General features: G+C 42.2%; 1 protein-coding gene across 1 annotated transcript in view; it reads right to left on the bottom strand.

Moving 5' to 3' along the window:
• Positions 1 to 357: 357 nt before the first annotated feature.
• The window catches only part of LOC120945571 (coagulation factor XIII B chain-like), an 86,577-nt gene continuing 73,496 nt past the window's right edge, over positions 358 to 13,438 (bottom strand). The window contains exons 9-11 of the mRNA XM_040359835.1: positions 8,709 to 8,906; positions 8,447 to 8,626; positions 358 to 837 (exon numbers count right to left, since the gene is read on the bottom strand). Of these exons, the coding sequence (XP_040215769.1) occupies positions 626 to 837; positions 8,447 to 8,626; positions 8,709 to 8,906 (590 nt within the window). The 3' untranslated portion in view covers positions 358 to 625. The remainder of the gene's footprint in view (positions 838 to 8,446; positions 8,627 to 8,708; positions 8,907 to 13,438) is intronic.

Raw genomic sequence — 13,438 nt, 5'->3', positions numbered from 1 at the left:
ACATAGTAATGAATATGCCGCTCTGTGTCCCGTGATGTACGAGAAAGAAAAAGGGATTTTTAATACAGCTTACCTGTAAAATCCTTTTCTTGGAGTACATCACGGGACACAGAGCTCCCACCCCTCTTATGGGGACCATTTTTTGGGAGGCATACTGCTTGCTACAAAACTGAGGTACTCCTCCTATGGGAGGGGGTTATATAGGGAGGGGCACTTCCTGTTTGAGATTGCCAGTGTCCATCACCTGAAGGTACTCCATATAACCCACACATAGTAATGAATATGCCGCTCTGTGTCCCGTGATGTACTCCAAGAAAAGGATTTTACAGGTAAGCTGTATTAAAAATCCCTTTATTTCAGAAGTGCAGTTTGAGAGCTAGGCAGTCTTTAGCAAGATGGGTGACATGTTTTTCTTTAATGGAGAGTAGTGTTTTTTTTATGGTAAACTACTTTGATCTCTTGCTGGATATTCACTGATGACCTTTGCAGGGAGATCTCTGCCCAAAAGATTCACGGTACGTGATCATAGTAATTCTGTGTGCATATTTTCTAATGTATATAAAAAAAATGACTCAAGATTATCTTGATTTACTAGAATATGTTCCGCTTGGAATAACTGTACTTTTTATCGATTTCTTGAAACACATTTTGGATACTTTAGTTGTCCATATCTGCACTCACTCCTTAAAGCAAATGCCAATGTAGTCTCGTAATTCTCATATCCGGCCATGCATAAGAAATCAACAAACTCTCTGTGCAAAATGTAATCACTGTACAAAGTCCATTTCAAATGTATATTGTTCTTACTCATCTCTTCTCTGGATAAAATACATGGTTCTGCAATAAACCAAACAAATGAAAACAGATTAAAATTACCAGAATACATAAATTTATTTTGTAAATTTAGTGAAGAATTTCACCCAATTCTGAACGTTCACTTTATAGTGTACCTAAACTGTCATATTGATCAGCTCATTCCCAACTCTCCATCTATCCTATTGTAATCCTATTAGCTGCAGGCATCATCCCGGTATAACCCCCGAAAGCCGAGGACGCATATATGCGTTCGCTCGGCGTGAAAGGGTTAATATGCAAGTTATTGTCATAAAAAGTGTTTGGGGACCTGGGTCCTGCCCCAGGGGACATGTATCAATGCAAAAACAAGGTTTTAAAAACAGCAGCAGTGATTTTAATTACGCTTAAAGTGAAACAATAAAAGTGAAATATTCCTTTAAATTTCATACCTGGGGGGTGTGTATAGTATGCCTGTAAAGTAGCGCATGTTTCCCGTGCTTAGAAAATTCCCTGCACAAAATGTTATTTCTAAAGGAAAAAAAGTAATTTAAAACTACTTGCGGCTATAAGGAATCCCTGGGTCCCCAGCAATACAGAGAAAAGTCATGAATCGGATGAAGGATGTCCCCATGTTGATAGGGACAAGGGCCTTATCCCCACCACCCTTGCCCGGTGGTTGTAGGGGTCTGCGGGCGGGGGGCTTATCGGAATCTGGAAGCCCCCTTTTACAAAGGGGACCCCCAGATTCCAGCCCCCCTATGTGAATTGGTAACGGGGTACATTGTACCCCTACCATTTCACAAAAGAAAGTGTCAAAAATGTTAAAAACCACACAAACACAGTTGGGATAAGTCTTTTATTAAAAAAAAAAAATAAATTCCAATGATGTAATCCAGTCTGTCCAACGTTGTAATCCATTCTCGATGTCCCACGGTGATCCATTCTCCAGCGATGCTCCAGTCTCCACTCCACACAAAACCCCCATGACGCGTAAGAGGGGGCGGGGTCACCTGTCTACGTCATTGGGTAACCTCCGGCTTTCTCCTTGTGTAAGGAGAAAGCCGGGGGTTACCCAATGACGTGGATTAGTGACCCTGCCCCGTGACGTCACGGGGTGGGGTCACCTGTCCCTGTCATTGGGTAAGCCAGAGGTTACCCAATGACGGGGACGGGTGACCCCGCTGTTTTTTTCAATGATTTTGATCTGTATTGCCGGGATCCGACAATTCATAAATACCCGCGAGTAGTTTTAACTTTTTTTCCTTTAGAAATGACATTTTGTGCAGGGACAGTTCTAAACACAGGAAACATGCGCTACTTTACAGGCATGCTTTACACACTCCCAGGTACAAAATTTCAAGGAATATTTTAAAAAAAATGTTTAAAAAAATAAATAAAAACCTGCAAGACAAAGGTATTGCAACGGTCAGGGGTTAACGCTGTTTACAATATTCCATTCCACCAACCCACGACAGCTTATCGACACTCCACAATCCAGCAGACGAACACGGCCCATATGGCTTCCCCAGAAACGAGACACACAGCTCTATTCTCTGGTTCAAAACGGATAGACACTTTAATGGTAAACTCAGGCTTTTATACAGTTAGCAGCCCCAAGGAACAACGACTTAACTCCACCCACAACATGACACAAGGAGCTCAATACACATCTTTTAGGAGACAGACATTCTGTTTCCGAGATAATCTACATGAGCAAATTACTAATCATTTACCCAGACAAGGTGATTTCGAGATAAGCTCTTCTCACCTGCTATACAATACACATTTATCATCAATAGAAATTCACACAATACAGTGTCAATTAGCATCACACAATGAAAGCCCCATCTCATGTAGGCCAAGATATCATTTCTTAGTCATCCTATGCCCCTAGTGAACATAGGATGACTTTAGACACAAGAGTCATCGGTAAAGCTGAAACAAGAGTACCCCACACCCTGCAAGAGCCTCGTTCCTCTCCTCCGCCGCCGCCATGATACTGACTTCCGGGTATCGCGCTCCGCTGTGACTGGCCGGATCGGCGATGACATCACACCCACGCATGTGCGCGGAACCGGCATGATCCCTGCGCATGCGCGCCTTTCCGACACTTTTCCATTCAAGGGAAAGTGCGTTCAGTGCGCGCATGCACCATAGCCATCGTGCCAGATTTTCTGCAAATATCTCCTTAACCATGTAGGTTAAAGAGATATTGCAAGCACTTACAGGTAAGCCTTAATGTAGGCTTACCTGTAGGTGCAAGTAGTAGCAGAGGGTATACAACCACTTTAAGCTGGATTCAGAAACCAGTTGTCTCAGCAGTGTTTTTTTTGCCTGAGCTTTGTGAGAAGTTCATAATTAAATCCAGCAGCATCCTCTCAGTGCAAAAATAATAAGCTATGTTAGGCTAAAACCAGCCATGGAAATTGGAGGGTGATTGAATATGTAACTGTTTACCTTTTTTTTCCAAACTCCGCCTCACCTATTTACCAATACAGCATTAATGTAGTTATTTTTTCTCATGGCTGTTTAAAAATACTGATCCATTACTTCTGCCTTACTTCCTAGAGAGAGACTTTAGGTCATGACACAGGAAGGAGTTGACTGGTAATGGCAGCGATCTGCGATTTTTAGCGGGACTGCAACATTGCGGCGGACAAATCTGACCCCAAATTTGGGGACCAGTGACATTATTTCATTGATCAGTGCTATAAAAATGCACTGATCAGTGTAAAAATTACACTGACAGGGAAGGGGTTAAGACTAGGAGGCGATCAAGGGGTTAATTGTCTTCCCTGGGTGTGCTCTAACTGTAGGGGGGATGGGCTCACTGTGAAATGGCAGAGATTGCTGTTACCCGATTACTGGGAACAGAAGATCTCTGACATGTCATTAGGCAGAACAGGGAATCTCCTTGTTTACATAGGTAGTTCCCCGTTCTGCCTCTGTACACAGCGATCGCAGGTCACCGGCGGACATCGAGTCCGCGGGCCCCGCAGGCATGCTCCGGCTATCCTCCTTGCACGGACCGACGTACAGGTATATGGAAAGAAAGGGAAAAAATATTGCGCTAGTCTAAAACATATAATAAACCAAAAGGTGAAAACAAAAACGGATGAGAGCAGCTACATAAAATGTGACTAAGACTAAAATGTGACTGTAATAGGAAATGTAGCGCTAAAATTAAGAGAAACCAAATCATGCGTGGTAAGGTTGGCCTAAAAGTGCAACAAAAGTGAATGTAAATAAAAAAATAAGTCCACATGAAGGGTCCATTCAAAAAAACAGAGTGGGATAGTGAAACCAGGTGTACCAAGCCCTGGGCTTGGTACACCACTCCACTTATTGCCCCTTTTTAAAAATGTTGTACTGTGATCACTTTTAAGCTTTGTTGGTTTTTCAATAAACCCACATTTGACCTGAACTAGAGCACCTTTTTTTTTGTTCCTCTTTCTTCCATGTTTGGGTGTTTAAGTTTCTGTTTGGAGTTTTCTCCATTGTGCCATCATCAATCCTGAAAAGGATTCCTTGATCGGAAGTCGGTCTACCATCATCTGAGGACCATTTGGACATCCAGTGAATTCAGAGTCTCCCTCAAATTCGGGACATCTTCTAAAAGAGTTGTCAGCTGCTATCTGTTTGGTCCATCTAGAGTCTTCAGACAAGCTGATGTCACTGGCCATTGGGATTTCATACGCTCTAACGATCTGCCTAACAAGTAGATCCACCGGTTCTGGTAAGAGTATGCTCCCTCACTCCTTTACAAGAAGATTCATGTGATGACCCATATTGCTACACATCTGGTTTCACCATCCCACTCTATGTTTTTTTAAATGGACCCTTCACGTGGACTTATTTATCTATTTACATTCACTTTTGTTGCACTTTGAGGCCAACCTTACCACACATGATTTGGTCTCTCTTAATTTTAGCGCTACATTTCCTATTACCGACCTAAAGGCATGTGGATTCGCGCAGGAGAGCCGACCTGCCGTAGTATATCTGCGTGAGCTGGTCGGCAATTGGTTACATGGAAAGCTGTTTTATTTTAGCACATTAATGCAATATTGATAAATAGAAAAGCTGGAATTTAAGGGGGAAAAAAAGAGTAAGAGTCGGTTCACACTGGGGCGACACGACTTCCATCGCGACTTTCAGAGGCGACTCCGACACGACTTGAGCATGAACCACAGGGCAATCTGGGGCGATTTACAACACTTCTTGAAGTCGTCTCCAGGACAGGAGACTTTCCAGTGGCCAATCAAACAACAATCAGCTCTAGGGGAGGGAGGGGGAGGGAGAGGTTTGCCTGAGAAATGTATGTTATCTTCCTGGAAAGTCGCTTCAGTTAAGACAGTGATCAGACTTGGATCAGACTTCCATTGAAATCAATGGGTACAAATCGCCTACAAGTCGGATTGAAGTAGTACAGGAACGTCTTTTGAAGTCGGAGCGACTCGAGTCGTGTATTTAAAACCGCTCCCATTCACTTGCATTGTTTTTCTCGACATCACGACTTGGGACGACTTGAGGCGACTTCAAGTCGGATCCCAAGTCGCCCCAGTGTGAACCGGCTCTAAACAAAGCCTTTACAATTATTTTATTAGTATAGAAGTACGGGGGCTACCAACTTGTATTTACCTGCTTACGGACCAGCCGCCACAGTTATACTTGCGACAGGTTAGCTCTTCTGCGCGAACCGTCGTAGCTGTACGTCGGTCACTTTAAGCGGGCTAGTGAGAGGCAGAACAGGGACAAATCCCTGTTCTGTTCTGTGAGGAAAGGCAGATTGTGAGTTCCTAATAGCTAGGAATCACGATCTGTAATTTCCTCTAGGTCAGTCCCATCCTCCTACAGTTAGAAACACATGATAGAGCACAATTAACCCCTTGATTGCCCCTAGTGTTAACCCCTCCCTTGCCAGTGAAAAATTTACAGTAATCGGTGCATTTTCATAGCACTGATCGCTGTATAAATGGCAATGGTCCCAAAAATGTGTCAAAAGTGTCCGATGTGTCTGCAATAATGTCGCAGTCCTGATAAAAATCGCAGATCGCCGCCATTACTAGTAAAAAAAATAATAAAAATGCTATAAATCTATCCCCTATTTTGTAGATGCTATAACTTTTGCGCAAACCAATCAATATACGCTTATTGCACTGGTAAGGCTGCAATTCCTGGGCACTGGTATAGCTGAATTTTATTGGCACTGATCAGGCTGCATTTAATTGCCACTGGTAAGGCTGCATTTTATTTAGGGGGGGGGGAGCGGCGCGAAGCGTCATCAGCGTCACCTCCCTGAAATGAGTTTGAAACCTCCCTTAAATTCGTTTTTGCAGGTTGGGATGTCTAAAAAATTAAACACTTCTATCTATAATTTTGTCCCAATTCAGTGACTTACAGTTTGTATTTAAGCCACTGGACCAGCATAAGCCATGTTACTAGTATATTCAGAAGGGAGAGTCAGCAATAGCAGCCTCCTTTTCTTCACAATAGGTTTGCTAACATCTTTACAAGTTGTATATAACTTACAGAGAGGAACATGTCAGGCAAAAAAAAAAAAAATAGGCTGCGATATACATACTGTAGTTTCAAACAGGGCCGGACTAACCATTGGGGTTCTCGGGCACCGCCTGAGGGCCCCATGCCACTAGGGGGCCCCATCAGGGTTGCCAGGCTCAATAAAACCAGGGACAGTATGTAAAAATCTGTGTTTTTTTACATCTGTCCCTGATATGTCTGAAACCGACATGCTTTTGATGTGAAAATCCTGAGATTTTAGCTGCCCTGCCTCTGCACTGCCTCTTGGTGTGGTGGCCACCTGTAAGCCTGGGGGCCCCATAATCTTCTATTTCCCGGGGGCCCCATGAGTTGTCAGTCCACCCCTGGTTTCAAACCACCCACTTCTGTTTTACATTCAGGTTTTGCTCTGGTACATAAATCTGTCCCAATCATTCCTTCCTGATGGTAATCTGAGAATGCTATCTTGCTACCTATTTGAAAGCGCAGACCAGGTATTCCCACTCTTGCTCACTTCTATTCTCTTTCAGTTACTTCAGATACAAATACTATTGGGCATATTTCCCTTCCCATCTTGTAGACACAACGGGAAGTAAAAAGAAGCCTACCCAAAAAGTGATGGAGTGTAGGGTTGCCACCTCATCCATTTAAAACCAAACACATATTAATTACACAGATTCTGTGGCTACAAAAGGTGGTAATTAAACTCACTTAGGCTGGGTTCACACTGATGCAGTTCAGGAACCACAGCAATTCCTGTGCAGGTTCCTGCACTGCATAAGAATCAATTCACACTGCGCTCTATGAACCGCTGTGGGTGTCAATATAAAGTTATTGACACCCCCAAATCGGTTCGCAGGACGCAGTTTTGAACTATCTAATGGAATCGCATTGGTCTGAACAGCCATGCGATTTGATTCCGGTGCAGACAAAAAAAGGTCCTGCATGTTTTTGGTGTGGGTCCAGTGCGAATTGAGCCATACATAATGTATGGCTCAATTCGCACCCCACTGAATTTGCAAGTCATTTGTACAAAAATACGGTGCGATTCCTGTACAAATGACATGCGATGTGGTGAACCACATTAGTGTGAACCCAGCCTTAGTGCCTTAAATGCAGTTAATTAGCCTCAGAACCTGTGTAATTAAAATGTTTTTGTTTTAAAGGGATGAGTTGGTAACGCTAATGGAGTGTGGCCCTGAAATGCATCAGTGTGGATTTACATAGGGGATGTGGGTGAGAGCAGTTCATTTCCTCACACTTCTCTTGGGATGCTGAAAGTTTGTTCCATTACGGGGATTCCCTATTTTCTGATGGCTTTACTAGGTATTGGATCAGCAATATCTTCCCTAATTTATACCACAGTGCTGAAAGTACCCGTGCACTCAGGCGTTTGTTTGTAAAAGCAATATTTGTTGCTTTCCATTGTTATTTTTAATTAATCTGCATTATGTAGTGCGCCTGTTCTGTGTTTATACTGTAATAGTCCTTTATTGTCTATAAACATATTAGGCTTCATGTACATGGGACGTTTTTACAACCTCTCCTGAATGATTTAACTTGATAGATAGTAACCCACGTTTAAACATCCGTTTTGCAGCGTTTACATGCCACGTTTAGCGGTGTTTGCGTTTTTTTTTTTAAATGGCCAAAAACAAAAAAACATTATAAACAAAACACGGCTTAACATGGGTTATCGCATTTAGACACATTTGGCGTCTGAAACTTTGGCTTCTGAACCAATTTTTGTGCCTTAAAAAAAGACCTATAAACGCAACTGCCTAAAAACAACAGCAAACAAACCTGTGTACATGTACACATAAGATAACATTAAATGATTTCAGGGGCAGTTGGAAAAAAGTGTCCAACTGCCTCTGAACGTCCGTTTAGCACCAGCAGTGTACATGGGGCCTTACATGACTCTGGTGTGTGGATGTATGAGATATTTAATAGTGCAATGTCCCAAATTGTCTATATTAATAAAAAAAAAAATAACAGTCCTGTTTTCAAGTGAGAACTGTGATATGGTGCTTTATAAACATACAATTTTCCTGGGGCCTAACAGTGTCTTTAAAGGGCTGTGCCTGAAATATTCTGTACAATACTGAAGGATGTGACAGATTAATCTTACCAATGCAGATGGGTGGATCTTCCCATAGTCCGTTGGAGCAGCGCACCATGCTTTTTCCATTCAAGTAGTAATGCTCTGAGCACTGGTAAATAACCACAGATCCCGACAAATAAACTTTCTGTGATGAGTTAACTGTGCTATGCGTCACAACAGGAGAAGTGCCACATGACTTCAGTGTACCTGAAGAAGTAAAGGTAATGTGTTTATAATGCAAATCGAATCACAATGCGTGGAGAGTAAAGCTTGTGGTTTATTTTTTTACCTTTTATACTGCAACTTGGATATAAAATGTGACCGTTTTGACACAACCCTTTTAGTTCAGAATGTGTTGATGTGTCAAATCCATCCATGCATTTAAATTCCACCATATCACCGTGTAAGAATTTTGAATTGATCTCAAAATGCCACTGAAGATCCACATTTCTTTCTTTCATATCCAGCACAGATACTGTACACGGCTCTGTAAAGAGAAGATAACTTTATTATTGTGCATATCAGTCTGGAATGCAATATAGAGAGGGAAATAGTTGTTGCAAAGGAAAGACAAAGTTTAAAAAATATATATAAAAATTAAATATGAAAGATCTCAGTGATTTATTATGACAACGTAGAAGAATACAAATACTGATGTCACTCTGGGTCACCTTCTGGCTCCCTCTCCCTGAGTGCAAGCTTGCTCTCTGGGACTTACTGTGAATAGCCCTTTGGTCGATGTAAAGCTATGGCAATTTGGCTGCTGCCTTTCCATTTATAACTGTTATCGTCTGGCATATATATATATATTGTGCAGCTACTTTACATCTTTTTATCTGCTGACCTCTAAGCTTATGGGAGCTTTCGAGGATACAGTTTAACATTATCAACTCCTTGTTTACATTTGCCCACATATGTGTTAGACTGCTCTGCTCTGATCTGTTCTGTTGCCCTGGTGCCTGCCCAGCAGAGATTTTTTTTGTACACGTGCTCGTACTCAGACAAGTGAGGCCTGTTTCTTCTTATATCACCCCTATGTGTGTCCTGAGGAAGCGGATTAGCGAAGAGTGTTGAGTAGAATTATAGGGGTCTGATAATGTTGAATATATATATATATATATATATATATATATATATATATAAAAGAGACTATCATTTTAATGCTGCGTACACACCATCACTTTATGTGATGAAAAAAAACGGCGTTTTTAAAATTGTCACTTTAAATGACCGTGTGTGGGGGAAAACGTTGTTTTATGTCTTGTAAAAACGACAAAAAAAAAATTGAAGCATGCTTCAATTTTATGTGTCGTTTTTCAAAACGTCGTTTTTTACTTCACAGAAATTGACAGTGTGTAGCAAAAAACTATGTTTTTACACCAGCGCATGCCCAGAAGCTAGTTATGAAGCGAGCTTCAATGGAAAAACGTGGTGGAACGTAACCTCGCTTTGCTAGAGCATTGTGAAAAAACGATGGTGTGTAGGCAACTTCGTCTTTGAAAATTGAAGTTTCAAAAACGTTGTTTTTTACTTCACAGAAAATGTCGTTTTTTTTCATCACATAAAGTGATGGTGTGTATGCGGCATAAGAATTTGTAATAGACTTTCTTGCTAGACAAAGAAGTTTTCAGTCTAAGATGACCTTCACCGCCAGATAAGAAGCAGCAGCTTACTCCCTTTTTGCCTCCCTCCCTCGCCTAGTGCTTATGCACATTCATAGAGTATATATTGTTGAATTTGATGTTTTTAAGTCAGAGACACTTCCCGCTTAGTTCCACCTGGTAAAGATGGAAGTCTGTCTGTGTTGTGTCTCTCCACTGCAGTGTTTTTATACAATAAAGCATCTAATAATCTTTTACAAAGATCTGGATCTACTATCTCATCTGAATATCTTATTTGGTGCCTTTTGACTCGGATACAGTACATTGGGCTCCCGGCCAGAGAGACAGGAAACTCACGCTGAGCAGACAAGCGGCCACAGTAAGAAACTGTTATAATTACTTATTCTGCTCTCCGTGGTGAGTAATTAGTCAGTGTCTGGGGTCCATTGGCTAAAGGAGTCTTATGCTGTTGATGAGATGGTGAGATAACATGTAATGCAAACCAGAGTAATGCTGATGTTACACAGTTTGACCCAAATAACTCCTCTACTTCACTTGTTGCAGAAATAATTATCAATGTTGATGTTTTGTTTCTATGCTTGGGGTGTCAATAGATTTATGAGACTTGTGAGAAGGTCTGACCAGAGGACTGTAGTAGAGAGCCTGTGTGGCGAGTGATGCCTATGTGGCAACAGTACAGGCCTGTGTGGCAAGTGTAATAAAGTGCCATTTGACGGCTACTGTGTGTGGCCCAGGAGAAATTTTGGGTGACGATCCACACATTTTTAAAGTAGAGACTCCAGAGTGGGGACTCTAGCTTGGGAGTCCGGTGCTCCCATGGACCTTTCAAACCGGGAGAGGTAGAATAAGTGGCACAAGTAAGTCCTATGACTGACATGCAGAGTTGAATAAGGTGATTAGGTGTGTACAATACTGGATTTTGTAAAGTATGCAACGTGATGAAACTTTAACTAGTTATGAGCCTGTCAAAATTAGAGAATTAGACCAGGCAATGCAAGTGTTATATAAATGTTTTAAACAAAAATGGTATATGAGAAAGATAGAAGCCTTTGTAAGATCGAAGTCTTTGTAAGTTAAACTAAGAAATCATTTTTAAGGAGAAGTGAAATGGGGTTCCAGCTTCCCCCTTTGACCCCCCCTTAATTCTGCTTCTTCGATGGACAAATTCCTGTGTGAGAGACTGCCTGTAAAATGTTAACTCTTGACCAGCTATGAAATTACTAGTATAACATGTGATGTTTAAATGTGAATGATATACAAGACTGGGTTGATTAACTTTTTTAGCATGCCAGAAGTTATCAGAAGGTTATTGGTGATTAGTAGATAATAAACATGAAAGTGGAGAAAGGCAAGTTTCTTTAGAGGAGGAAATAAGTATATTATCTTCACAAGTAAGTGATTCACTGACAGAAAAATCTGAGAGGAACAGAGATTTCAGGATAGGCTGTAATTCCCCGTACACACGGTCGGAATTTCCGACAAGAAAATTCCGACCGTGTGTATGCTCCATCTGACTTTTCCAGTCGGAATTTCCGACAGCAAAAATTTGAGAACTGGTTCTTTGCATCTTCTGACGGAAAAAAATTCAATCGGAAATTACGATCGTCTGTAGCAATTCCGGCGCGCACAATTCCGACGCATGCTCGGAAACAATTCGACGCATGCTTGGAAACATTGAACTTAATTTTCTCGGCTCATCGTAGTGTTGTACATCACCACGTTCTTGACGGTCGAAAGTTCAGAGAACTTTTGTGTGACCGTGTGTATGCAAGCCAAGCTTGAGTAGAAATCCGATTGTGTATGCGGCATAAGAATGCTAATGTGATGAGATTTAAAATGGAAGTAAACCCTCCATTACAACTTTCACCTACAGGTAAGCCTAGATTAAGGCTTACCTTTAGATGTTTGCAATATCTCCTAAACCTACACGGTTTAGGAGATATTTACCAAAGAGAATGCAATGTTGTCTTCGGTGCATGCGCGCCGTAGACAATGGCACAGGTGCACTGAGAATGGCAGTTTTCTGAATGTAGAATGCCGGCTTTGGCGGCTCGCGCACACGGAGTGACGTCATCGCCGCTCTGGCAAATCACAGCGCCGAGGCGAGAGATGGCTGCGGCTGGAGGGGAAGACAAGGACGGCTTCGGGAGCTTCGATCTAAGGTAAGTAATGCATTATGAGCTAGTATGCTAGTCATACTAGCTCATTATGTCTTTGTCTGAGATGGACGGTAAAGACGCTTTTGTAACATTACGCTTTCCACAACTAACAGATGATAGAATAACAGAATTGCAGTTGAGGAATCAAAGCTACGATAGCCTTTGTTTGGATGGTGATTTTATGGTTGCATTAATTTCTGACCCTGCTGAGATAAATCACATTATTAGGTTTAGTGGGAAGGATGAGGAGCAAATGCTTATGCTCATCTGAAAGACCAGCAACATGAAGAAAAAGATGGTGACAAAAGCAAAGATGGGACTGGTGCCAGTACTTTAGCATTAGGTTCAACTAAGAGGTTTCCAATTTGTCTGAACAGTCTTTCCGTGAAGGATGGCTTTCCAGAAGATTGTTGTCACGTTTTCTGTATATCCTGCATTCCTAAATGGTGTGAAACCTCTTCATCCTGCCCTGTTGACCGCAAACGCTTTTAAACCGTGTATGAAATAGATCCGATTGGTGGATGCACCAAGAACCATGTTGTGACAAGAACACAAAAAGAAAACTGCAGCTGCAACCTGTGCCAGTGGTGCTGTACAAAAGAGAAGATATGCTTTGGAATGGATGTTATGAAGCAATACTGCTTGAATTAGGGCCCTTTCACACGGGGCGGATCAGTAATGATCCGCCTCCGTGTATCTGTCAGGTCAGCGGGGATCGCTCCGTAAAATCCCCGCTGAGCCGTCGGCTGACAGGGCGGTCCCCGCACACTGTGCAGGGACCGCCCTGTCTTTTCTCCGCTCTCCCCTATGGGGGGATCGGATGAACACGGACCGTGTGTCCGTGTTCATCCGATCCGATCCGTAGACGGAAGAAAAAATAGGATTTTCTTCCGTGCGCAAAATTGGATCTTTGCGGAGGCGGGTGATTACGGGTGTCAGCAGATGTTCATCCGCTGACACCCGCAATCACATAGGGACCAATGTATGTCCCGTTTTCATCCGCAAACGAATGGATGAAAATGCGGACATACGGTCCGCACATGTGAAATGGGCCTAAGGAGAAATAGAAGCGAAAAGATGTACTACAATCAAGCCTGCCAGTTTGTTTTCCTAGAGAGAGGGGACCTCAAAGAGGAGGTTGACCAAATCTGCTTAAAACTTATGGAGGAAGAAATGCAGAAAATCTCCTTAGTAAAGGACACTCCTCTTGAAAATTCTGATCTGATCCGGTTCACACC

This window comes from Rana temporaria, chromosome 7 (assembly GCF_905171775.1).
Source record: "Rana temporaria chromosome 7, aRanTem1.1, whole genome shotgun sequence".
In the NCBI taxonomy this organism is placed as follows: domain Eukaryota; kingdom Metazoa; phylum Chordata; class Amphibia; order Anura; family Ranidae; genus Rana; species Rana temporaria.
The sequence above is the reverse complement of the archived record's forward strand: the minus strand, read 5'-3'. Positions and strand labels throughout refer to the sequence as shown.